Source organism: Artemia sp. Qi Xiang Cuo, chromosome 9 (genome assembly GCF_049724085.1).
Source record: "Artemia sp. Qi Xiang Cuo chromosome 9, ASM4972408v1, whole genome shotgun sequence".
Lineage (NCBI taxonomy): Eukaryota > Metazoa > Arthropoda > Branchiopoda > Anostraca > Artemiidae > Artemia > Artemia sp. Qi Xiang Cuo.
In genome coordinates, this window is record NC_142802.1 from 66,534,323 (window position 1) to 66,562,151 (window position 27,829).

Here is a 27,829-nt window from a genome sequence, read left to right on the forward strand (position 1 = left end):
CGGCCGCCCCGGGGGTGGGGGGGGGGCCCGCCCGCGGCCGGCCGGCCTTCGGCCCCCCAGTCCCCGGGGGGGGGGGATCTCCCTCCTTTAAATACACGGTAATGTTCAACTGTGCTATTGTTCCAAGTGTATTTTGTTGTTAGAAAAGTGTTGTACAGAAAAATGTTGTACAAAGATGTTGTACAGAAAAGTATTGTAGAGAAAAGTGTCAATGTGTAAAAGATAGTCAGAAAAGTGTTTAAAGACAATAACTGTTTATTATAAAGTTTAATCATTGACGAGCTAACGTCGAACAAATAGAGTTTTCATGTTGACCAAGTGTCACGTTGAACAAGTGTTATCATATTGCTGTAATAAATGTTGCCATGAAATATTGTTTTTGTTGTTCTTGAATAGATAGATCTATGGGGAAATTACTACTTATTCATTGAGCACATATGATTTACAGTTAGTTATAGTCCGAATGTTGTCAACAGCAGCATATATCAATTTAAAATATCCTACAGATCGGTCCTGTGTGGTCCCTTACTGTCTATGAAAACAACACTTTTAACTAAAATAGTTCAAAGTCGTGATAGAGTGTTTTTCAAGAAGCTCAAAAAAATCTACTATTGCTATTGTATCTGTCAAGAGTCCTATGATAAAATAAAAGCTATTACCATAGCCATACCAATACAATTTATACGGGGAATTGATGTTTTCAATAGTATTGAATCGCACTCTTGGCTGATTATTGATGATTTGGCTGAATCCATTGAACAGTTCTCACAGGAAATGCTACAATTGTTCACTGTCCGATCTCATCAAGAACACATTTCCATAACCCTAGTTCTACACAATCTGTTTCATCAGAGCAAATGTATGCGAACTCTTGCTTTGAACTGTACTATCTATATTATCTATCGAGTCGTTATGGATTATATCTAGCTCAAAAAACTAAATAAGCAGAAATAACCCCGCACTCCTAAAATTATGTTGTCAGCGTACACTCAGGAAACTAGCAATCCCTATGGTTACATTTTGCTGGATCTTAATCAGAGCACGGCCGAGGATCTACGTGTAGTCACCGACATTTTCAACAATGAAATTACAGTATATCTTCCAGTGAACAGTAGAAAATGCTATTAGTTGCTATTATGACACTGAAGAAACTACACGAACAACGGCATTTATTTTCCGTTTTAAGCACTTCAAAACCCTTGCTTAGGAAGGCCATACTCAAACATGGTGTTGACAATGATTTCATTAATCTAATATCTGAACTTTTTTTAAATTTAACTGAGGGCAATGTTCAACTGCCAGAAGGTGTTAGACAACATACAAATAAACATCTTTCCACTGTACGTGCCTTGGATTTTAAAAACAAGGTAAACAAATTTAAAAGGAAACGGCTCCTTCAAGCAGGCGGTAGCTTTTTCACACTTTTACTGCCGATAATTGCAGGACTTGTAAACAGTTTTCTCTAGAGAATGGCAAAGCCCTATAAATTGACACCATTTGAACTTGTCCTCTCGCCCGTCGAACATTTTGAGGACAATCTAGATAAGTTCATTAACGATGAGAATATTGCCGATTACAAAAAACTGCTTTTACTTCAGGATGCATTGCGAAGTGTGGAAAAACATAAACCATATCTTGAGAGACCCGCCGCCGATTCCTCTAAACATGAAATATCTCCTCAAGATTTTGCAGTGCAATCAAAAAAGAAGGAATTGAATTCAATTGTATTGAAAATTGGAAACCTATTGCCACTCACCTATCGAGAACAGAGTAAAAGAGTATTATCTTATCTCATGTTGGAAACTGGCGATCAAGTTCAAGTCGAGAGCACAGGGAAACGAATTATCATTCAGGGAAAAAGTTATAATCTAGTTGATTTAATTTGCGATATTGAGACGAATCGTAAAGGACTCTTATCCTTTGACGATAATCTTTACACCTTTCTGTGTATATCAAACTTTCCCAAAAGTCTTATTGGCAATAAGCAAATTCTAAAGAAACTAAGAGAATATAGTCCTCCGACAACACCATTTAAAAAAGAAGAAGATTCAATATTTGAAGATACTATCGCGAGAGATTTTACAATAACTGTTGCTGCTAGTCAAAAGCGAAGACGAATTGATTCACCCTCCAATGTGCAAAAGGGGAGTGGACATTACGCTACGTGTTTACGCTCAAATTGGATGAAGTTTTGAAAGGTGTCTATGAAAATATTGGTAAAGCGGGAAGTTTAAGTTCTCCCAAAACGCTTTCCAAAGTCTCCGGCACCACCACATTGAAAAAAGCAAAAGAGTACCTAGAGAATGAATCGAGTTACACACTGCATCGGAATCACAGGCATCGCAGTAAACAATATCGACAAACTAAAGCCTTTTCCCCTCTGCATATAATGCAAATGGATCTTTTAACTTTAGACGCAGTTCAACGACGTCACAATTCCCCCTACAAATATATTCTAGAGGCAATCAGTATCTTTAGTCGCTATGCATATGCCATTCCATTACGATCATAGAGTGGTGTTGAAGTTGCTCGGGCCATTGAAAGTATTCTAGAACAGGATTCGTATTTAAAAATTCAATTGGATCGTGGCAGTAAATTTGTTAATCCCCATGTGCAAAAGGTTCTTTTGAAATATAATACAACACTTTATCATAGTCACAGTCCGATAAAGGCTGCATTGGCTGAACGATGAATAAGAACGATTCGTCTATTAATTTCAAGATATTGTACCCTGAAAAATACACCGGATTTTATTCACGATTTAGATAAAATCATGTTGATTTATAATCAACAACCACATCGATCTCTGTCCAATTCTACACCAAGGGATGTTCATTATAGTGAGAATACATTTGATGCTTTTCTAAAGCGATACTCCAATGGTACTGAGAAGAAAAAAAAGAAGAAATTCAATGTTGGTGATACTGTTAGAATTAATAGAACCACCAATATTTTTGAAAAGAGGAATTATTTATGGAGCACCGAACTTTTTAAAGTGTCCAAAATTCTGGACACCATACCCATAACTTATCAACTACGAAACACCAAATATGATGAGATTCTTGGCGGTTTTTATGAATATGAACTGCAAAAAGTTAGAAACACTAGTGAAATTTATCAAATTGAACAGATATTAAAGAGTCATACTCGCAGGGGTAAGAAACAGTTGCTTGTTCACTGGCTAGGATACAACTCGGATTTTGATTCTTGGGTCAGTGCTGAAGATATTAACAATGCCCAATGATTTCTATGTGACTTTCATGTCCAATGTTTCTGATCCTCTCTACAATGATCTGAATAAAACAAGTGATTTTTGGACAAAACTCTCCCCCACCATTAAATTTGACGGAAAGTATGAAGTGGCTCTTGTCGACTGTATTCTCAAAAATACTTATGACATCCTGAGAAAGGATCGTAAATATGAAATAAAAATTAGACCCTATGACTGGCTGCCACCACTAGGTGATCAAGAACAAATTAAAAAAATCAATTGGATGGATTATCCATATATTGAATTACGCTATGAGGAACTCACCTGTATGAACAATTTATGTCATTCGATCAATAAAAGAATTTCCACCCGCAAAAAGGGAGCTTTTCATTTCAACTATTCAAAGGAGGAGGGTAAGATCTACATTAGTTCACCTATTGCCAGTGAAAAGATTATTCTCAATGATAACCTAAGGGATGTTCTTGGCTTTAAGCTCAATATAATCAATGGTAAAAGTGCCGGAAACACTAATTTCATTTTCGCTGACTATCCGCCTGCCTTCTCCACAGACACTTGTATATTTCTCTACGCATCGTTTGTGGAAACATCTCGGGTTCGCAATTCAAATGTCCCCCTCCTACGAGTTCTTGAACGAAAAACCAATCGAGAACATATTCACCATTAAAGTATAAAGTATCTTCAGTATATTCCCGTAAACACTTCCTATTTGGAACTCTGTCAGTTAACACTATGAACCGAATTGGGTGATCCCATAGCAATTTCAAAAGGTTTGGCTGTGATTACATGCCATTTTCGACCCATCGTTCAAAAGCAAGATGTCTAATAAAAAAGTGGTATTCACTTGTCCTGATATTGACTGCTATGTCAATACTCTTGGCCAAAGACAACAGGGCAACGGAATGGACAATTACAAGGGTCGCTCGTCACTGTCTGGTTATGGTCTTGGCAGTTGGTTTGTTAAGCTGTTTTGCTCTTCCCTACCACTGGCTAGAAAATATCTTGTACCGGCTGCGCCAGATTTTGCATCCTCTACACTATACGATTGGGGCTCTGGCAAGGATTTTAAAAAAAGTGCTACGGAAAATCTTAGGTCCAGTGCGCGAACCCTTGGCGAGTGATTAAAACAGAATGGTAAAGGTTTAAAAAGGTCAAGAAACAATGCATCACTCATCAGTCTCCACTCAGGACGGAAACGAAAGACATCCCTCTTGTCAAAGAAAAGAAGGAAAAAGCCGACACTTGCTGTAACCAGAAGTCCCAGGAAGATAATAGTTAGATCAAAACTAGATTTCTTCTCCTAAGAAGTCCTACCTACCGCATAATGATTCTCAACCTTCAATAACCATCTCATTGAATCTATTCAATGCTGAAAATGTTGATGTGATTGTCAAGCATGGATACTATTAACAATTTTATCCACTACAACCCCTCTCCGATAATATCCACTTTCAAATTTATTCCAATGAAGACTACTTCATAGATTTATCGTCCACATTTATAGATTTACAAATGAAAGTCCGGAAATCCGATAGTACAATGCCAATTCGGGCCGATGGAATATCCTATGAAAATTGTATACTACATAATTTATTTCGTCAAATTAGTGTCTACATCAATGGCACGCTGGTGAGCACAAGCAACAATCTCTCCAAGTTTGCAAGCTATATGCAATTCATGCTGATGACACCCAAGTCATACAAAGAATTGAGAGGTACCTCGAATGGATATGAATATATTGCTAATACTGATAGTACAGATGTGTTTAAAAACGATACAACAAGTGAATTACTTCTAGTTGGAAAAATATAACATGAAATATTTAATATACCCTAATGGCTGCCGCCCAATGTTAAAGTGGATATAAAACTGACGCTTGCACCCTCCAATTTCATATTGAGAAAAGAACTTGCTGCCAATCCTGATGTAAGTCTCTCCCTCACCTCAGCAATACTTCATGTACGCAAACAGCAGGTTATGAGTTCTGTTGCTTTGGCAGTGGAAAAACTGAGAGCCAATGGAAATAATATTAAACTACTTGTTCCTCATACAATCACCAATCAACGTCATATTGCCATGGGGTCACGCACCTTCACCGATTCATCCTTTATCAATGGCGAAATTCCGTCAAAACTCGCTTTGGCATTTGTAAAAAGCAGCCAGTGCAATAGGATCGTGGACTGAATGTCCACATAAATTCGAGATGTTTGGACTTTCATCTCTTGTGTGCAAAGTAAACGGTATCCCACTCTACAATCTATCTTTTGATGAATCCTATAGAACATTGTATGAGTTGACCATGCAAACCCTAGATCATGATTCGCAACTATTTGAAAATGGTATAACCGAAGAAATGTTTGCTAAAACACATGGTATCATTGTATTGGATTTGTCTGGCACACAGGATATGAGTATAGTACGTAGGGGGAGTGTGCGTTTAGAGTGTGCATTTGCCGACCCATTGGCTGAGATTATTGCACTAATCTCACTAAATCAATATGAAACCTATTGGGAAATCACTCCCGAAGGCAGTGTTCTACTAGACTTGGCGCCATGAACACCAGTCAAATAATCAATATATTTAATATGGACCCCTACATGTCCCAGTACAAATCCTATTGTCTACCCTCAGACTATCTTGGAAAAATTCAAAGCGCAAACAATACCTTGATTATTGTTAATAGCAGTCCATCAACTGTGCTGACGGGTCATTGGCTGTGCATATTTCAAACAGTGAAGACGATTGAATTTTCTGATCCTCTTGGTCTACCCTATACATTCTACACGCCTCACATCAGCAACTATATTGAGAGCAGTAGGAAAACTATTATTCAAAATCGAAAGAGGGTGCAGGATCTAACGACTAAAAGTTGTGACTTCCCTGCGCTACTATATTTTGTGTTCCGATGTTGTGGCTATACTTACAAGCAGTTTCTCCACATTTATAGTGCCAATCCCAGTCTGAACGACTTTTTAGTGGAAAATATCCTCTCAGACCTATACAGTATTGATTTCAATGCCCTAAGAGTAAAGTGCTTAAAAAATATTTGTGAATTTGTTTATTAATAAAATGAATATATACAACAATATCTTTAAATCTTCACTTTTAGATTTCTTCATCGGTGTATAGGCAACTGTCGTGAACCATTAATGCTGGTAAAGCATTTGGATTCACTGCATATTGATCTTGATTGATTACAAAGTCATGGTCACATTTTCTGCAGTACAATGTAACTTCACTCTTGTCATATCTCTTTGTATAGTCAATGATACTATTTGCATTGATATTATGAAATTCACGAGTTTCAATCTGTCTATTTGAAGCAATATCACATACAGTTTTTTAAGTGGTGAATCACATTCGGTAACTGCAAAATAAAAATCACTTGGTTTATAGTCATAGTAGGCAGTGCCATCACAGCGATGACGTAGAAACCAGATTGTCTTGTTACCCCACCAGTTGAATCGTAGACCAGATTCCTCTTCCCAGAATAATTTAAATCCGCGACGATACCAATCACGTAGAAATAAACTGAAATCGTGTTTAGGATTCTTTCCAATCATAGCGGGGTAAGTATTTTCTCACTGATCATATTTATCATGGTAGCGATAGGAACACAGGTGCCTTCTAGGGTGAAAGTCCCATACCTCTTCAAGACATGCATTACATCCTTTAATTTATACTGCATAGCCTCTATGTAATTTACAAGGATTACATAATTTACACTTTTCACTATAGTCATCAATAATTGTACAATTCTCACATTGAGTCCAACTGCCAAGAGTGTACAAGCACAATGGACATATATAGAACATTTTTTTGGTTTCCGATGTCAACTCACTCACAGCTAAAACGAAACTGATCATCCTCGCTCCATAAATTCAAGGTGGAGGAATGGTGGAGAGGAGTAACTCTGTGACGTTACCTCTTTCGTATGATGGAGGAGCCATCTACATTGAATCTGTTGGCAATGTTTTCAAAAGTATATCCACAATATGATTCTGCCTTGTTCCAATTAATATATCAATAAATTGAGTATAAGCATTTGAATCACATTTTAAAAGTTCCATGCAATATTTCAATTGTGAAGATTCAGTTTTCAATATAATGTCAAGTGTTTCATGAGAGAATATCCTGCGTTGAAGAGATAAATCGAGAAAATCGTCATCCAAAATTGAATGTTTTTCCATAGACACTAGATTTTATCTAATTCTCTTTTTCTCAAATTTATTCATTTTTCAATCCTTCCACTCTGACTGCTGACTTTAAACTGAGCCTGATTCGTTAACCCTAGCCAGAAAAGAAAGGGAACATTTTCTATTTCGAAACAATTTTATTGAATAATTACAACAACATCAATAATACTATGCATGTACAACTAGCGATAGAGTTTATTGTCTTCGATATGTTTCACTAATGCACTTAAAGCACATTGAAGTCTATTCACATGTGCTATATCAACTTTTGCGGCGAAACATAATTGATCTTCCATTTTAAATTTGCTCAAGGATATCACATATCTTGCATATACTGTATCCCATTCCAGACAAAGCCGCGATCCTTTCGTAATTTCCACCGCAATGTTTGGTGCTCTTGTATTATTACCATCAACTCCACTATCAACTTCTAATAGTGTAAACATTCCACTCATTATTACAAATATATATCCAAATGAGTAAAGTCAAAACTGTTCTTCTCACTCCTTTGAATTCTATTCACAGACTAATAAAACTATAGCAAAAATCCTTTCCTCATATTCCCTCCGCCGATAATATGTAACCAAGCCCTCTGATTCGCTGAGAAGGAAACACGGGATCTAACTATTTCCGGGAAACTCATAAAATTTGGCTTGAACAACAATAACAAATACTATTTCTGGATCATAACATTCGCTGAGAGCGTGCACTTACAACAACAACAACAACATTGACCTTGACATTTGCCTCGGAAACAACAACAAATACTATTTCTGGATCATAACATTCGCTGAGAGCGTGCCAAAAACACACCTGGAGAAAGAGACCATGGAGAAAGAGGTCATTGACCCCATTAACCACGTGTTCTCTCTAGGGGGGCTATGCCCATATTTGGGGTGCAAAAAAGTTATAGGTGTCAGCAGGGGTGAATCGTCGGAGTCAATAAGGCCCTTCTACTGTTAGTGATAAGTTTAATCATGTAGTATTAAAAGGTGATTTAGGTTTGTTATCATTAAGGGTGGGAAGGTTAGTGATGATAGTAAATTATTTGGAAAAGATTATTAATCTGCCCATTTAGAGGCTCGTGAAGAATTTACATGATGAGATGCTAATAGATGGCAGGATAAGATCTTGGTCAAATCGAGCTAAAGAGACTCTTGATAGATGTGGGGTTTTAGTGAGTATTGGAATGAGGGGAAGGGGCTAGGTGTGGAAGTGGGGCTAGTTGCAAAAAAAGTAAAGGATAGACTAATAGAGCTGGAAATTCAAAGGTGGCAGAAACAGAAATCATCCTCGGCGTCTCTGGGGCTGTATGGGCTGGCAAAGGAGGTTTGGGGGGAGGAAGTTTACTTTAAAGCAGGGATGAGTAGTGAGGATTTAAGATGGGTAATTTTGGTTCGTGGTAATTTTTTGGGCATTGGTGAAAGGAGAAAATATATTGGGAATTATAGGATTAAAAATGGTCCTTACCAGTGTCCTATGTGTGGAGAGGAGGAAGATCTTATCCATTTTATGGGTACATGCCAGGAGTTAAGAAATTTGAGGAGGGAAGTGTTTTCAACTGATTTTGGAGGGGTGAATTGGCTTGAAAAAATTTTTAAAAGTAGAAATTCTGATGATTTTAGAAGGTTGGGTAAATGTGTAAGAGTGGGTATGGCACATAGAGAAACTTTTTTGATGAATTGTGAGTAATTTATTGTGTGTTTTTTTTTGTATTTATTTTTGTTTTGTTATTTTGCCATGGCCCGAAAAGGCTTTTGTTGCAATAAATATCTATCTATCTATCTATCTATCTATTTGGTTCCTCAATAAACGAAAAAAAATGTCAATTTTAAGAAACGTATAGGAAGCCATGACAGAAATAATAAAAGGTAGGCTACACAGGACAAAAATGTCTTGCGTTAATTAATGGGGTAACGTATTCCTTTACTATCTCCTTCGAAGCCAGATAAAATATATCTTTGACATTTTTAAAGTAATTATGGTATAAGAGACACGCACCCCTCAACTTTTCTTTGACAGAAAACCATAATTTAACATCAAATTCACACTAAGATAGCGAGGAAAACTGAATGATTAGATTCTTGTATTTTTAAGCAATAACAGTTCATACACCATTATTCTAACTGGGCTATATAATCTTAGTTGAAAATCAGGTTTTGTAAACGGAGAAAGTTTCTATTTTATGTTGTATTTTTTTTTAAGTCTTGCTTTCTCAAAATAAGGAGTTCAGACCATTTCGGGCTCGTGTGTTTTTAAGTAATTTGTTTAATTTGTTCTCTGTACTTTGACGCGAAATTCGGTTTAAATCATTTATATCCAAAGTCGGTAGGAAAATCTCAATAACGGCTATATTACTATACAGTTTGCTTATATCAGAGGCAGCGCAATAGCGCTGCCTAAGTATAGAACGATGTTGGCACAATATATTATTTTTGTTTTCACCTTTTAGACCACGGAACTTCGTATCGAAGGAGTTGTCGTAGAAACTTCGAAAAGAGCTCATTCGATTGGAAATTTGAAGGGCTTGTGCCCTTTTTAATATCTGAAAGTGACTGAAAGGCAACTAACACGCCTTCCACGCCCACCATTTCCCCAAATATATCCAATACAAATTGGATTGGATAGTTGAAAGTGATTGAAGGGCAAATAGCCCCTCTCTCACGAGCACCATTTCTCCAAACACATCTAATCAAAATTTTGAGATAGACATTTTGTTCAATGTAATTGAAAGTTCTGGAAATTGGGTCTTTGGGGATGATAACCCCCTCAGAGCCCTCAGGGTAAGGGTTGTAAGTTATGCTTTGGGCATATAAGGTTTTTATAGAAAGCGTTGTCGTAGAAACTTCAAAAAAGGCTAATTTGATTGGAAATTGAAAGGGTTCGTGCCCTTTTTAATAGTCGAAGATGATTGGAGAGCAACTAACCCCCCACTCGCGACCACCATTTCCCCAAACACATCCAATCAAAATTCTGAGATAGCCATTTTGTTCAAAGTAGTTGGAAGTTCTGGAAATGATGTCTTTGAGGATGACAAACCCCCAACACCCCTCAGGGTAAGGGTTGTAAGTTATGCCCTAGGAGCATATAAGGTTCTTATAGATAGCGCTGTCATAAAAACTTAAAAAAGGGCTCATTCAATTGGAAATTTCCCAAACTCATCCAATAAAAATTTTGAGATAGCCATTTTGTTCAACGTAGTTGAAAATTCGGGAAATTCTGTCTTTGAGGATGACACTCCCCCCACAGCCCTCAGGGCAAGGACTGTAAGTTATGCCCTGGGGGCCTATAAGGTTTTTATAAAAAATGTCGTTGCAGAAACTTCAAAAGGGTTTATTCGATTGGAAATTGAAAGGGCTAGTGCCCTTTTTTATAGTCAAAAGTGATTGGAAGGCAACTAACACCCCTTCCATGCCCACCATTTCCCCAAACATATCCAATACACATTGAATTGGATAGTTGAAAGTGATTGAAGGGCAAATAGCCCCTCTCTCACGACCACCATTTCTCCAAATGCATCCAATCAAAATTTTAATGTATGTATTTTATTATGTTTCTTGGAAATTACGTTTTTAAGGATGACACTCCCCCCAGAGCCCTCAGGGCAAGGGTCGTAAGTTATACCCTGGGGGCATGTAAGGTTTTATAGAAAGTTCTGTCATAGAAACTTCAAAAAGGGCTCATTCTATTGGAAATTGAAAGGGCTAGTGCCCATTTTAAAAGTCGAAAGTGATTGGAGGGCTAATGCCCCCCCCCCACGCCAATCATTTACACGAACACATCCGATGAACATTTTGATATAGCCAATTTTTTAACGTAATTGAAGGGTCAGGAATTTAAGTATTTTAGTAAGACCACTTCCCTACAACCTTCAGGGAAGGTTGTGCCCTGGGGGTATACAAGGTTTTTGTAGAAAGCGTTGTCGTAAAAAATTCAAACAGGGCTCATTCGACTGGAAATTGAGAGGGCTGTTGCTCTTTTTAATGGTCGAAAGTGATCCCCACGCCCCTCCCCACGCCCATCATTTCCCCAAACATTTCTGATCAACATATTGATATAGCCATTTTGTTTAGCGTATGTGAAAAGCCTGGAAATTATGTCTCTGAGGATGACAACCTCCCCCCCCCCCATAGACCTCAGGACAAGGGGTCGTGAGTTATGCCCTTGGGGTATATAAGGTTTTTATATAAAATTTTGTTGTAGAAGCTTCAAAAAGGGCTCATTCAATTGAAATTGAGAGGACCAGTGCCTTTTTTATTAGTCAAAAGTGATCAGAGGACAAATCATCCCTCCCCCTCCCCCAAGCCCATCATTTCCCCAAACACTTCCAGTCAAAATTTTGAGATAATCATTTGGTTCAACGTATTTAAAAGGTCTGAAAATTATGTCTTTGAGGATAACAAATCCCCCCAGCCCTCAAGGCAAGGGTTGTAAGTTATGCCGTGGGGGCATATAAGGCTTTTACAGAAAGTGTGGTCACATAGACTTCGGAGGGGGCTCATTTGATTGGTATACAGACGCGTAGTGCTCTTTTTAAGAGTCAAAGTGATCGGAGGGCAGCTACCCCCGCCCTCACACACACACACACACACGTCGTATTGTCCCGAACTAAATCTAATAGAAACTTTGAGATAGCCATTCTATTTAAAATAGTCTAATATCATATAACAAGGCTTTTGGGCTTGAAAAAAAACCCTGAAGATTAGAGGAAGGGGTTGTAAGTTATGCCCAAGGGTTATTTGAGGTTTTTATAGAAGGGATGGTCGTTTAACTTTAGAAGAGGCTCATTTGATTGAAAATTGGAAGTTCTAGTTTCTTTGGAAGCGTCAAAAGTGATGGGTGGCATTTATCCCCCCCCCCTCTTCTACAACCCCTCTTTTCACCGAACGCGTCTGATTGAAATTATGAGATAGCGATTTTTTTTTAAATAGTCCAAAGAACATATAATAATATCTCTAGCGACGACACAACCCCCCAGCGACCTGGGGACACGGTTGTAAGTTATTTAATGAGGGCATATAAGGTTTTTATTGAATGGGTGGTCGTATAAACATCAGATGGGCTTATTTTTATTTGAAATCGGAAGTTATAGTGCCCTTTTTAAGAGTCAAAGTGATTTGAGAGAAAACAGCCCCCCCCCCTCCACGAACAGAATTTTCCTTAACATTTCTAATAAAAATTTGGAATAACAATTTTATGCATCGTAGTTGAAGGTTTTGGAAATTATGTCTCTGAGGAAGACAACCATCTCCCTACAGCTCTCAGGGAAAGGGTTGTAAGTTATGCCAATGGGGAATATAAGGTTCTTATAAAAGAGGTGGTCATATATGCTTATGAGAGAACTCATTGGATTGGTAATCATAAGTTCTAGTACCCTTTAAGAGTCAAAGTGATCAGAGTGCATCTACCCCCCTCCCCCACACACACACCACACAAACACGTCGTTTTTTCCTGAGATGTATCCAATAGATATTTTGAGAGACTTTTTTATTCAAAACAGTCTAAATAGCAAATAACAAGGCTTTTGAGCTTGATACAAACCACCAGAGCCTGTGGGCGAGGGTTGTAAGTTATGCCCCTGGGGTATTTAAGGTTCTTATAGAAGAGATGGTTGTATAAGCTTTAGAAGTGGCTCATTTGGTTGAAATTTGAATTTCTAGTTTCCTTTTAAGAGTAGTTAGTGATGGAGGTTAAGTCAGAGCTAGACAGAATACACTGTGCGTATTCATTTAATGCTGCTTCTACGGCTATTGTAACTAACGATACTAATCGCATTAAGTTGAAAATTTTAGGGAATGTTTAGAAGGAGTTTCAATTAAACGAAAAACCTATATGCATTTAGGCATTAAAAGGGCAAGTAAGCACTATAGGGCATATAGGGACACAGGCAGCGATGCTCTATCATAGCCAGTAATATTATTGATAATTTAAAGGAGCCAATTTGATTGAAAATTAAAAGTTATAGTGCCCTCTTAAGAGTCAAAAATGATTGGAGGCCAATCAGCCTTCCTCTTTAGCTCATAATCTTCCAGACACTTCCAATCAAAATTTTAAGACAGCCATTTTGTTCAGCATAGCTGAATGTTCTAGTAACTATATCTCTAGGATTATTGGGTAGGTCAACCCCCCACAGTTATGTAATTTCCCCAATGGCATTAAAAACTAAATGTTGCTTTGAAATTAAATTAAAACACACTTTTTGACTGCTGGTTACCAATAAGACATCTCAGCAATATAACAAGAACGACTGAGGGTAATTTTCGGGGCTACTTCTATTACTACTTTTGCTCTTAAAATGATACTAAATCCAAAAAGTGTAATTATATCCAGGCTGTGAAAGAGCATAGACATTAGTTTTGGGAATGTTATTAATTTTTACTTATCAGGTCAACTAGGGGATGTGTATGACTAAATTAAACACTACTATTTGTGGCATAATTTTCCAAAGAGTTTATGTTGTTAGAAATTGCTGAAAAAGTTTCTCCAGCATACAAATAGCAGACCAAACTATAAATTTATTTTGACCAAGCCAAAAAAAAGACTCAAAGTATTATTTTCTTTTCCCCTAAAAATACTATGTTAATATAAAACGAACAGAAATTAATTTTTAAAAAACTTTTTCGACAAAATAAGTTTTTCAAAAAAAAAAAAAATAAAGAACTCCATTAAACCAAAAATGATTTTTTTTTATTATTATTCTTATTATTCTAATAGTTATTCTTCAATAATCGGAACAAACCGTAAAACTTTAGCGTAAAGAGCAAGGTACTGAGGAGGTGGCTACATCCTCATATACGTAATAATTTCTGTTCGTTTTAAGTTTTAATATTGTTCCTTACTTTCAGTTGAAAAAAACTTGTTTTTTTTTATTTTTTTTAAAGAGATACCTGAATTTACAGCTGAATTTAACCCGAGAATAACTATTAGAAAAAATTCTTTTGAATGTTTTCACTTTATAACTTTAAGAAATCAAAAATGAATTAAGATTTTAAGGAATAATCAATTGAATTGAATTTCACTTATGAAATCTATAAAAATACCCTCTGTTTTCCTTTGTAAAAAAAACTAATAGTAAAAGACGAAAAAGTAGAAACAGAGCTTCAAAATTTACTTTAAACAGATTTAGAAGCAAACATTGTCGAACAATTAAGTAAGTTTGATACTGTAAGAATATGATACAAAAAGGGGTTTTTCTCCGTTTTGAAATAAAAATTATTTTATAGCTATAACAAATTTATAAGAAGTTCAGAACAAATTTATTACAAGAAGACATGTATAAGAAGTTCAGAAGCCGCGTCATGACTGGAGAAGGACTTACCGAGAGCTTTAAAACCTCTACCGGAGTGCTTCAAGGTTGCCTAATATCATCGGAGCTGTTCAATCTCTTCCTAACTGCAGCCCTTTCACTCACAGACAACCCACCCGGCACCCTTGTCGGAGGAGTGGTGATAGACAAACTAGTATATGCTGAAGATATAGACCTAATAGCCGAGTTCCTTTAAGATCTACAATCTCAGGCTAACAGCGTTCACTTGTCCACCAACCTCTTCGGGATGGCCATCAACACCTCAAAAACGAAAGCCATGCGCTAATCACGCAAGCTCAATTCAAGCTCAACAGGTAAATCTCAGCCTTCAACTTGGTGGAGATACCATTGAGGGGGTGGAAGGCTTCACCTACCTTGGGAGCTTACTTACTTCTGATAACAACCAACTCAAAGACATCAAGAGACGCCTGACACTTCCGAACTCCAGTTTTAAAGCTCTGATGCCCATCTGGAGGAATAAGAATTTAACAACAACTCTCAAAACGAGACTCTTCTACTCCCTCATTAATCCGATCGCCATCTATGCCTGTGAATCCTGGACGCTTAAAACAGACGATCGATGCCGTCTAGCTGCCTTTGAAACCAAATCCCTATGACGCATCGCTGGTATCACCTACCACGACAGAATCTTCAACTCCAAGCTTCTCCATAATCTGAAAGTCAAATTTACAATACTGGACAAAATAAATCTACAACAACTCAAATGGCTTGGACATACCCAACGCATGGCCAGCACTCGTCTCCCGAAGATAACCTTCGATGGAAGAGTCACGGTTCTCGCCCCAGAGGTTGCCCTCCGAAGAGATGGAAAGAAAACTTCTCATCCTACAACCTGACACAACTCTGCCGCCTGGCCGACAACAAAAGCACCTACAGGAGGCATATCAATGAACTGATTAAAGAAGAAGCCCCAAAACGACCTTCAAGGGCGGATGGGACATAAGTCAGTAAGTCAAGTCAACAAATTTATCAGCTGATTTTGAAATCTTATGCTTCAATTACTTTTTTTAAAGAAAAATATCTTCATGCTATCACAAAATTCTGAAATAAAAGATCCTGTCAAATATTATTCAATAAACATTTTGTCAAAATCTTAGAGCAACATTCCCAGACGCTTGAACGGGCTAAAAATTACTTACTCGTGTTTAAAATACATTTTAAGACGTGGTGAAAAGACAAATTCATGAAACCACAGAAAGTCAATAGCTAAAATGTAGAAAATTCTAATACTGAAAAAGATGTAAAGAAAAAAACACCATAAAAGTGAAAACAAAGATGAATTTATTGGTAATATAAAATAATGAGTCGTTTTACAATCACCTCATATTTTTCAATGATCAACTGAACAGTGGTGCAAATTCATGAACATTCTGATGGTGGGGGATGAAATATATTTTTAAAATCTAGGGGGCAATTTCGTTGTTTTTTTATGAAAATAAAAAAATTGTTTTTTAGAAATCTAGAGGGGGAAGTGCCTCTTTTTTACTCCTTAAACGGCGAAGCTTCTCTTTGAAATATGCTTAAATTTGATATCGTAGTTCTCAGTTCACAAGGGGAATTCAGCATGAAGAACCTTATGAAATTTGCTATTTTCCTTGGCACAATGTACAAGGTTTCTAACTTTTTTCAAGAAAATTTCCGCTTTCTGACGTTATGTTGTTTTGTACGTCCCTAACTAAAGTTTATTGGGCAAGAAGCACTTTAATAGAAGAATTTCACTTTCTTTTAAAACATAATATATGCATAACTAATTACAAATAATTCGAATATTATATGCTAGATAAAATAAAGCACTCGATAAAAAGGTAAGTGATTGTTCAACTTCAAGGTTCCAGGTCTTTCCTATCGGAAAATTTAGTCTTAGGCCTCTTCTACTCCGTGTCGAATTTGCAAAAATAGCTTTAGCAGATAAAAAAACAATAATATGCATTTAGTAACAGGGCTATTTACTGACACTTATTGAAAGGTGACAATAAATAGTCCTATTTATGGTTCATTACGATGCACTTAAAACATAATTTATTTCCTAGTGAGACTGGAATTTCGGTGAAGGTGAAATAAACCCGAAATAATAGGTTAGTTGTGGCTACAAATAGAAACAAACAAAAAAGAAAACAGCGCGCACACATTCCACACTATTCCCAGTACGCACCCTCTCTCCTCTCCTAAGAATCCTTCCCTGTTAGTCATTCGCAATTCAATAAAACGTTGTCTCTTTTTATTCCCCCATAATCTTCTGATACCATTAATGAAACGAACAACTCATTTTACCCGTCATTACTAAAAATTCCTTCCTTTAATCCTACCATTTGGGAAAAAAGGCCACAACGTGAAGTAGATCCATACGAGTTTCTTTGCAAGAAAGGCCTATCACAAGAAAGGCCCATTCGGCACCAATACCCTCCCTAAATGTATCTTTTATTTCCCAAGTGGTAGAAAACTAGAGTTTACATATGAAACCATAAGAGATTACAGGGGCAAAACCTTGAATGTCTTGATTTTGAAAGGTCAGGAGCACAACTTCTCACTTGCATGCCTTTTTGTCATTAATTTTCTCAGCGAAAAATAGCTTGAAACATTTGCCATGTTCTTTGATATAAGCTGCGATGTTTCTAACTGATCACAAGAAAGTGTTCGCTTTTCAACAGTGGTTTCTGTGGCTATAACTTGAATTTAATTTACTTCTAAAATATGTGGATGTTTTGCAAAAAGGGCCTAAGTCTACCTTTTTCTGAAACTGAGTTAGCATATTGTTTGAAATACCTCGAAGATATACATCGATCGGCTTATACAAAATGAGCTTATCTTTAATTCTGACCGTGTTACAAATTGTTCCAAAAGGGCGTAAAAAAAGGCGTAAGTCTTTTATCTTCTACGTTACAAACAAGTTAGTAATTTCGACATTTCCAGTGAATTCTGGTCGAAGAGTTAACTAGGAGTTAGTCTTTAATGTTCCAAGTTTCTTAAATTTTGATTCCCGAGCAAGATTTTTGTTATGCGTTTTTAATTTTCATTTTGCTATCCTTTAAAATTAGGAAAAGGGGACCTATGCCCTTTTTCAAAACGCCACAAAAATATAATATCTGCATTACTAATTACACGTAATTCAAGTATCTGTATTTTAGATAAAACTTGGCACTCGACAAACGAAATAAGCGATTGTTCAACTTCTGGGTTCTTGGTCTTTCACACTTGAAAATTTATTGTCAGGTCTCTTCTACTCTGAGAAAAATTAAATAGCGTTTTGTAGAAAGATGGTTCTCCAAATACTTTTTGTAATCCACATCGTGTCTGCTGGATATATAACGAGCACATAAGAGATTGTTCCAGAAATAAGCTAAGTCAATCCAGTGGTAACTTAATATTAGTGATTCCATTTGTTTATTAGAAGCCCAAAAACTGGATCGTTGTCAATATAAGAAGAAGAGAACCAATTACACAAACGAGTCCTAAACAAAACTCTGTTAAAGCAAGAACGCGAATTTGGGCCCATTTTAATTTGATCAACTAAATGCTTCCTTTTTGGGAAAAGACCTTCGCCTTCGCAGTTAGGTTTTACAAGGACTATAATACTTTAGGAAGACTCATAAATTATTTAACTTCGCATACAAAATACAAGGAAATCTGAGAAGTGGGGAAACAGTTTTCTGGAAACTTAAGATCGTCTTTGAGAAAAAAAAAAAAAAAAAAAAAAAAACAGTGACATCTATTTTTATCTAAAAAAATCGTAGCCCAAATTATAAAAATCGATGTAAAAATTTTATTTACATTTTTACTTATTTTCATTTTTGCTTTTCTTTGGTCTGAAGACAAAAGAATAAATCCTGCCAATTAGGGATGGAAAGTACGTTTATGGATACCTTTAAACTCGCGCAGGTATGCGTACTAGCCAGGCCCAAACCGTTTTATAATTAATGACAAAGGTTTTAAAGTACAGAAAATCTGAATGCTTCCAGAAAAATCCAACTGGAAGCCGGCGTTTACCCCCGGAAAACACCCGCCGGATAATCCCCCTGCAGAAAATACCCCACCCCGTGGAAAACATCCCGTGGAAGATACCTCCCCCCCCCAAAAAAAAAAATCCCCCCTGCGGAAAAATTCCCCAGTAAAATCTCCCCTGATGGAAAATTCCCTCGCACGCAAAATTGAGCTGCCTTTTTCAGGGGGAGGGGGAATTTTCCTAGGAGGGGAATATTTTCAGGGTGTGGACGCCTAGATCCAGGCCAACTAAAATTAGACGTTAAAATCTAGGTTTTAGTGCAGTAAATTGTAACTAAGGATGTTTTAACATTTTTTATTTTAACTGAATGACACCGTGTCGTCAGTGATACAAATAATTATAAATATCTATCAAATCTATGTTCGGGCCCTAAGTTTCCTCTCTGGTCAGCTTACCCCTCTTTTGGTAACCAATTTGGAACCGGTAAAAGAACTTACATTCAACATCAAGAAGTACTCTTTTGCTTACGATGGGTGGTACACCATTACTTGCTATGCAAAAATATGCTCCCGTATCTGTTCGACTTACTTTCGGCAATATGAGCTCCTCACCCTGGAAAGTTTCTAGAAAAAAAAGTTTTTTAATTATTATTTCCTAGAATTTCCTTGCTACTTGGTTTAGTTGTGGGGGATCACCCACTTTCTATCACCAGGTGAACATCTTAAAGCGTCACTTTTATATCAAGAATGGTTCACATCAACTATGCCAAGCCTCTTAGCGTCATGCACATTACAGCTTGCTCTACAACTGTCACGCTTCCATAGCGCAAGGCACATGCAATCTGGTATACACTACTTTTGAAACTGAAATACCCCTTGTTTAATTTACACTTATAACAGTACCAAAGAGACGAAGTTGTCCTGTTTAGCAGATTGAAAAACAAACAAAAACTTACTAATAATTTGAATAAGTATTTATTTCAGTGACTGAAAAAAAAAAATCCAATTTGCAAGGTAGGGTAAATCTTTATTAATACAAATAGTTACAGTAAAATTACAGCTCTAGTTTTAACTAAGTAAAAAAACAGTTTTCTCAACTGAAAGTAAGGAAAAATAGTAAAACTTAAAACGGGGAAAAATTTTCTCGTATGTGGGGGGGGGGGCTGTACCTTCGTCAATCCTCGCTTAACACCTAAGTATGATAAGTTGTTTTAAAATACTTATCATTCAAACTCAACAGCCCTTGTGTTTGAACAGTCCTTCTTAATGAATTGTGACAAAAAGTCAAACTTTAGCGTAAAGCACTAGAATTAAGGAGGGGGAAGCCTCCTCATATACGGAATAATTTCTGTTCATTTTATTCAACATTGCTCCTTACTTGTTGCTCCTTACTAGCCCTTGTGTTTGTGCAGTCCTTCTCAATGAAAGGTGACAAAAAGTCAAACTTTAGCGTAAAGTGCCGGAATTGAGGAAGGGGAAGCCCCTCATACACGGGATAATTTCGCTTCGTTTTTAACATTGCTCCTTACTTTTAGTGGAAAACCATATTTTCTTATCTATTTTATTACCGTTTTTCCAATTATGCTATGAAATTCTCTCCACTCGCCTATAAAATTTCCCTTTGAAAATGCCCTTCGGAAACTTTCTAACCACGGAAAACTCTCCCATCAGAAAATTACCCCCTCCCAAAAAAATCGGCATATTTCCCAATAACAAATAGTACATGTAAGCAATGGGCAATTTTCAAAAATTACAGCCTCTTCCACAGGGGATGGGGGGGGTATATCATCCTCAAAGGCAAAGTTATTAACCTATCAACTATATTGAATCAAATTGGTATCTCAAAAATTTTCATTAGATCTCTTACGCGGAAAGGGGCGTTAAAAAGGGCACTAGAAGTTTTGGTTGCCGTTTGAAAGGGTCCTCTTCACAGTCTTTTAGGATTATTGGCTTGGTGGCACCCCTGAAAAAAAAACACGCATCCATGATTTTTCTTCTGGTAAAAAAAAATACAAAATTCCACATTTTTCTGGATAGGAGCTTTAAACCTCTGCAGTAGGGTGCTCTGATATGTTGAATCTTAGGGTATGATGGTAGAATATTTATGGTGTAATTTAATGAAAATCATGGTATGACTTTCATTAAATTAAGGTATTGTTTAACCATGTTTAAAGCAGAGTCATGGAGTAGGGGGTGTATTTTCCAATAGTTGGGAAACCTGAAATACTGCTGTTTCAACTCGGCTTGAGACTGCTGTCAGAAGGGAATACGATGAAGTGCTCAAAAAAGATTCCCATGACAGTAAAGGGTTACCCCCTTTGAAACTTAAACGAACAAAAATTAACCAGTCTAATAGGATATGTAAAGAAGTGTTATTAAAGTGCCAAGGAAAGAAAAGAAAAACATTTTGACCCATGGACCTATTTGAAGCACATTCATATCCGGAAACCGGTTAAATAAGCCGAAATACCCCAAATAACTGGTTAAATAACCAGTATGATATTATAGAGCAGCAATGTAAACATTGCTGCTCTCTATACAACGGAGAATCAGGCACGTACATAGGAATTAGTTCCGGGGAGGCCAATTATTCAAATCCCTTATTCTGTGATAAGTATCAAAAAATTATCGAAAACTTAAAAAACGTGAGATTTGGGGGGTGGGGGCCCGGAGGCCCCTCCCTGCGTACATACCAGCAGAGAATTTTAAGTTATGATACAAATTCCAAAGCGAGTCCGTAGTCCTAATGCTACTAAGTTTGGTTTACTTCGAACTTGTCAACAAAATAATCATAAAGTTTCCTTTTCAGATCCAAAACGACAGTCATTGGACTGAGCTCAATGTGCAGAAGTGATGCCAAATTAAACTAAAAAAATAAATAAAAAATGGAGCAACAATGTGTGTACAATGTGTGTACCTTACATTGTTTTTTAGTCCTATGCATTTTTATATTGTTTTTAGACCCATTCACAGATCAAGCAATTCTCATCAGGCAAAAAAAAAAAAACAGGGAATTACTGGTTAAATAGATTACGGATTAAACGGCAAATCTTTGTACCAGCTTTTCGGATTTTATTAAATGTTCTCTTGTTTTATGATTTTGGAGAGAAAACTGGAATAATTTATTTCAAAACGTTCGCAACACTAGTTGAACACCACTGCTTTTGCTTTCTAGCAGTTCTTTCTCTCTAGTGATTAGCGGTCTGTAGCTCCAACGTGGAGCGACAGACCGCTGCAGACCATCCGTTGAATTTGAAGTACAATAAAGTATTTTGCAGGCATCAAGACATGGCTAATTGTAGAAAATAGCAAGACAGATAGTCCGAGGGATTCAGAGGCAAATCTGAAATAAGCACATGTAGGATTTGTTTCGAGGAGAAACTTGAAAACAAATCTTAATCTACTTAGAACTTGAACTCAGGTTTGTTTCACAGAAATGAAAATCCATTCTGTGACTTTTTCTACTTTTCAATTTTATTCTTTTAATTTTCTACGTTTTGTCTAAGTTAAAAGCTCTAGCTTCGAAGCTTAACTCTTTAGAAGTCATATTTTTCATCGAAAACCGAAGCCAAATTTCCAAATCTCTCATAAATGTTTGTAAAATAATACCGAAAATCCTGATTTCGAAACAGATGCTAAATTCTTTTCTATTTTCTCTAAAAATCTTGATTTTAATGTTTATTATATAAGAAGAAATGCATTCTTCTATATCCAAACATGAACCGTACACTAACTTGTAAAAACTTACACTGTGAACGATTTCACGGACGTTCATTAAGTGCAGTAAACAGTACACACTCTTCATATAAGCAAAAAAAAAACACCAATTAAGATACAGAGTTGGACAATCACTCTGTACAAACAGAACTTATTTCAGAAGTTCCTTAATTAAACGTTGTCCTTACAAACAATAACCTACAGTAATCACAACACTTCTGCAAACGTGATACGGCTACATACACATTTATTACCCGTCAGATATAGCTGCATGTATTGCTCTGCAACTGTGACCCACGGTTACAGTGGCTGGGACACTCTATGGGACCGTGAAACCAGAGGTCTAGTTTAGGTTGGTCGCTCAGTACTAATTAAACCGAAGCATTAGTTAACTCAGTTAGTAAAAGACAGTCCTACCTTTCTCTCTAGCGATAAGACTGCTGTGTTTGGCTCCAAAAATGTGTCCAAAATATAACCCAAATAATTAAGGCATACCATAAAGTATAGGACAGCAGTATCTCTTTTTTCGTTTGCTTCTGCAAACACAGAGACCTTAAAGTCAAAAAAAGTTCTACAACATCACTCGTATTCTAAAGTTCCATTACATTGTCCAGATCAGTAAGTTAAAACTGCTTGTCCAATTTCTTTGAAAGCTTTTACATCCAAGGTAGCCTTTTCACCAAAACTCTTTCCAGGCAATAAAAGTACTCTATAAACGATTCCAAAGAGAGGCTAAACGTACTTTCACATGAATTGGAGTTGCTGGTATATAACATTTACAAAAATTTAGTACTTGAGAATAGAAGGTAAATTATTTTATATCCATCTGAGCAAACAAGAACATTTCTGATAAAATAATATTGAATTCACTATAGCTATTCACAGGCGATTTTTACTGAATTAAATTAAAAAGAACAAGTTTTTAAACTGAAAGTAAGGAGCGACATTAAGACTTAAAAATAACAGAAATTATTCCTTATAAGAAGAGGGCTGTCCCCTCCTCAACGCCTCGCTCTTTACGCTAAAGTTTTTATTGTTTTAAAAAATTAAGTTGTGAGACAGAGTCAAACTTTAGCGCAAAGAGCGAGGCGTTGAGGAGGGAACAGCCGCTTTCATATACGGAATAATTTCTGTTCGTTTTAAGTTTTAATGTCGCTCCTTACTTTCAGTTTAAAAAGATATTTTTTTTTTAATTTCTGAGCGTTTTTGAATTAATGCAGCTTTGATTTTGGCTCACCGTACATGAATAATTAAAACGAAATTTGCATATTAATTTAATTTTTTTGGCTAAATGGCTTTCTCGAAATTTTGTTCTGACGTAACTTACGAATTAACTTACGTAACGAACTTCTATATTCGTATGTTTTTATTACGTATATTAGGGACAATACCTCGCTCTTTACGCTAAAGTTCGAATTTTGTTCGAGTCACAAACCCCTGAATCACAAAAGCCGGTTAATTAAAATAGATAGCTCTTTTGAAAGTACTAAAAACTTTAGCGTAAAGGGCAAGGTACTGACTAGGGGGCAAACCCCCTCACATACGTAATAATTTCTTTTTATTTTAAGTTTTAATATTGTTCCTTACTTTTAGTTGAAAAAACTTGTTTTTTTATTTGATTTCTGATGGTTTTTTAAATAATGTTGGGAAATCCGGCACCCCCTTCATAGAAATTTCCCTTCTCCCAAGGAAAAATCCTCCATGGAAAGATCCTCCCCCATAACCCTTTCTTCTGACCCCCCCCCCCCCCCCTCACCAGAAAAAAAACTTCCTGAAAACGTCTGTATACTTCCCATTAACCAATACTATATGTAAATAATGGGCAAAAATAATAACTTACAGCCCTTCCCCCAAGAACTGTTGGGGATTAAGTCATCCTCAAAGACATATTTATAATATTTTCGACTATGTTGAACGAAATGGCTATCTCAAAATTCGATTGGGTGACTTCGAGAAAAAAAGAGCGTGGGAGGGGGCCAAGTTGCCCTCCAATTTTTGGTCACTGAAAAAGTAAATTAGAAATTTTCGCTTCCGTTCGAATGAGCCCTCTCACGATATTCCAGGACTAATGGATCGATGCCATCAACCCTGGGAAAAAAAAAAAAAAACAAACAAACAAATATACACGCATCCGTGATCTTTCTTCTTGTAAAAAAGCAAAATTCCACATTTTTGCAGATAAGAGCTTGAAACTTTTTTAGTAGGGTTCTCTGATACGCTGAATCTGACGGTGTGATTTTCATTAAAGTTCTATTACTTTTAGGGCTGTTTCCCCTTTTTTGAAAATTAGGCAAATTTTCTCAGGCGCTTAGCTTGATGGGTAAGACTAAACTTAATAAAACTTATATTTTGAAATCAGCATAAAAATGTGATTCTATTGATGTATCTATTGGTATCCAAATTTTGTTTTTTAGAATTTGGGTTACTATTGAGTCGGGTCGCTCCTTACTTACAGTTCGTTACCACCACAGGTCTTTATACTTTGTTTACCATGAACTGTTTGATTAAATCAAAAAAATTTGTTTTAACAAAAAGTAAGGACTGACATTGAAACTTAAAACGAACAGAAATTATTCCGTATATGAAAGGGGCTGTCCCCTCCTCAACGCCTCGCTCCTTACGCTAAAGTTTCTTATTGTTCTAAAAAATAGAGTTGTGAGAAAGAGTCAAACTTTAGCGTAAACAGTGAGGCTACGAGGAAGGGACAGCCCCTTTCATATACGGAATAATTTCTGCTCGTTTTAAGTTTTAATGTTGCTCCTTACTTTCAGTTAAAAAACTAATATTTTTATTTAGTTTCTGAACGTTTCTGCATTAAAGCAGGTTCTGATTTTGGCTCACCGTACATAAACAATTACAACGAAATTTGCCTATTAGTTTACCTTTTTTTGGCTAAATGACTTTCTTGACATTTATTTAATTTTACTTACGAACGTTTCTAATAGCAATGAATTTCCGTAACTGACAAATTAATTGACATAACGAACTTCTATATTTGCATATTTTTATTACGTATATTTGGGGGTTCACTCCCTAGTTAATACCTCCCTCTTTACTCTAAAGTTAAAATTTTGTTCCAATTCTCTAAGAATGACCCTTAATCACAAAGGCCGTTAATTAGAATAACGATGAAAGTACAAAAAAAATTAGCGTAAAGAGCAAGGTAATGACTACATGGCGAACACAATCATATACGAAATAATTTATGATCGTTTTAAGATGTGATGTTGCTCCTTACTTTCAGTTGATTTTTTTTAATTTAATTTCTGATCGTTTTCTTAAATAATGCTGGGAAAGCCGGTGCCCCCTTCATAGGAATATCCCTTCTCCCATGAAAATTTCCTCCAAGGAAAGATCCTCCCACGTGACCCCGACTCATCCCCCTCAACTACCAGAAAAAATCTCTCCTGAAAACCTATGTACACTTCCCAATAACCAATACTATATGTAAACATTGGGCAAAGTTCATAACTTGCAGCCCTTCCCCCGGGGACTGCGGGGTATTAATTCATCCTCGAAGAGATAGTTGTTGTGTTTTTCGACCATGATGAACAAAATGGCCATCTCAAAATTTTGATCGGGTGGCTTTGGGAAAAAAAGAGATTTGGAGGGGGCCTAGTTGCCCTCTAGTTTTTGGTGACTTAAAAAGTACACTAGAACTTTTAACTTCCGTTCGAATGAGCCCTTCCGCGATATTCTAGGACCACTGGGTGGATATGATCACCCCTGGGGAAAAAAAACAAATAAACACGCATCCGTGATCTTTCTTCTGGCGAAAAAACACAAAATTCCACATTTTTGCAGATAGGAGGTTGAAACTTCTATAGTAGGGTTCTCTGATATGCTGAATCTGACAGCGTGATTTTCATCAAAGTTCTATGACTTTTAGGGGGTCTTTCCCTCTTTTTTAGAAAATAAGGCAAATTTTCTCAGGCGCATAACTTTTGATGAGGATCTGATTCTTTTGATGTCTCTATTGGTATCAAAATTCTGTTTTTTACAGTTTGGGTTACTATTGAGCTGGGTCGCTCCTTACTTACAGTTTGTTACCACGAACTGCTTGATTCAAATTTAGGACCTAAAAAAGAAAGAAAAAAAAGAAAACGGCAATTAGTTATGCTGCGAATAGTAAGCAATATAATAGCCCAAAATTAAAGTTCACAAGCAAGAGAAACTGGAAATACATAAGAGTACATTTAAGAAAATGGAAGTTTTTAATCATGCATCAGAAATCCTCCTGTCTAGAAAACTTAATAGCAATCTAAGGACAGTACAATTACAATTCCTTTTTCATCACTTTTTCTAAGTTTAAAAGCCACTATCGTGACAAAAACAGGAAAAAATCTGGCAAACTGAATTAAAAAGTACTCGAAATCCTGAGGAAAACTGAGGCTACTTTTGCATTTTGTTCAATAGAAATGTCCCAAGGAGCCTCCAGGGTGGATGTTTGAATAAAAACCAAAAATAGGCAAATTAGATGGAAAACTATAGACATAATTAGAAGTTTAAAAAAAAACACAAAGTTTCACGTGGGGAGGGGAAGGATGGTGCAAAAGCCTCTGCTGACTCACTTGCCCGGACTTTCTAAAAACCCCTTGAATTTAGGAAAATGCCAATCTTGCATGGATTCAGTTTAGTTTTTTTTTTTAGATTTTACTTACATTTACATCTATTATGCAAAAATAGTCATCTATGGAGTGAAACAAATCTACGAAAAACTTTTTGTTTCATATTTAATTTTTAGATTATTTTTAACGTGAAACTAGTCCGATAAACAAAAACAGATTTTTGAAAGTAGTCTTTTTAAATTAACTTTTTCCCCTAGCGTAGTGTTTTCTAATTATATTGGCTTGATTTTTTGTTTATTTGATAAAATGAACCTAAAACCTTTAATATCTGTAGAAGGAGTCAGGCAAAAAATCATTATTTCGTTCTTACGAGAAACATATTCTTGGGCACTTTCCAGAACATACTATTCGCAAATGCATCCCTTTTATTCCAGAAACAAGTTTTAAGAACATTATTTCATTGGTTTAAGCCATGACACTTTATTGTAAACCCATTCTTATATTTCTTAAGGGAATAATATTTCTGTAGATAAAATAACCCCACCCTCTAAAAACCTTTATTTTTTTGGGGGGGGGGGGCTTGAAATTTTAAACTATAAGCCAGTTCATTTTACTTCGTAAAATGAACGAAGGTTTAATTCCACTTGAAAGTAGTATGCTAAGTATGGATTCTAAGGGTCTATGTTCCTTCCCATGCTATTCTACGGGCCCTCTACACCTTTTCAAAGAGTCAGAACTCCCTCACACAGTTTGACTAAGATTTTTTTTTTTTTTAAGAGTGACAATTTCCAGACAACATTGGCATGCGTCTTATCGGGATTAAGAAAACAAAAGATGGAAATGTGTAATTCT

At 36.4% G+C, this 27,829-nt stretch overlaps 1 protein-coding gene across 1 annotated transcript in view; it reads right to left on the reverse strand.

The window, feature by feature from the left end:
- Nucleotides 1-27,829, reverse strand: part of LOC148948958 (protein amalgam-like) — a 184,102-nt gene that overhangs the window by 20,831 nt on the left and 135,442 nt on the right. Inside the window, exon 5 of the mRNA XM_089094147.1 lies at nt 19,191-19,316. Within this exon, the coding sequence (XP_088950273.1) occupies nt 19,191-19,316 (126 nt within the window). The remainder of the gene's footprint in view (nt 1-19,190; nt 19,317-27,829) is intronic.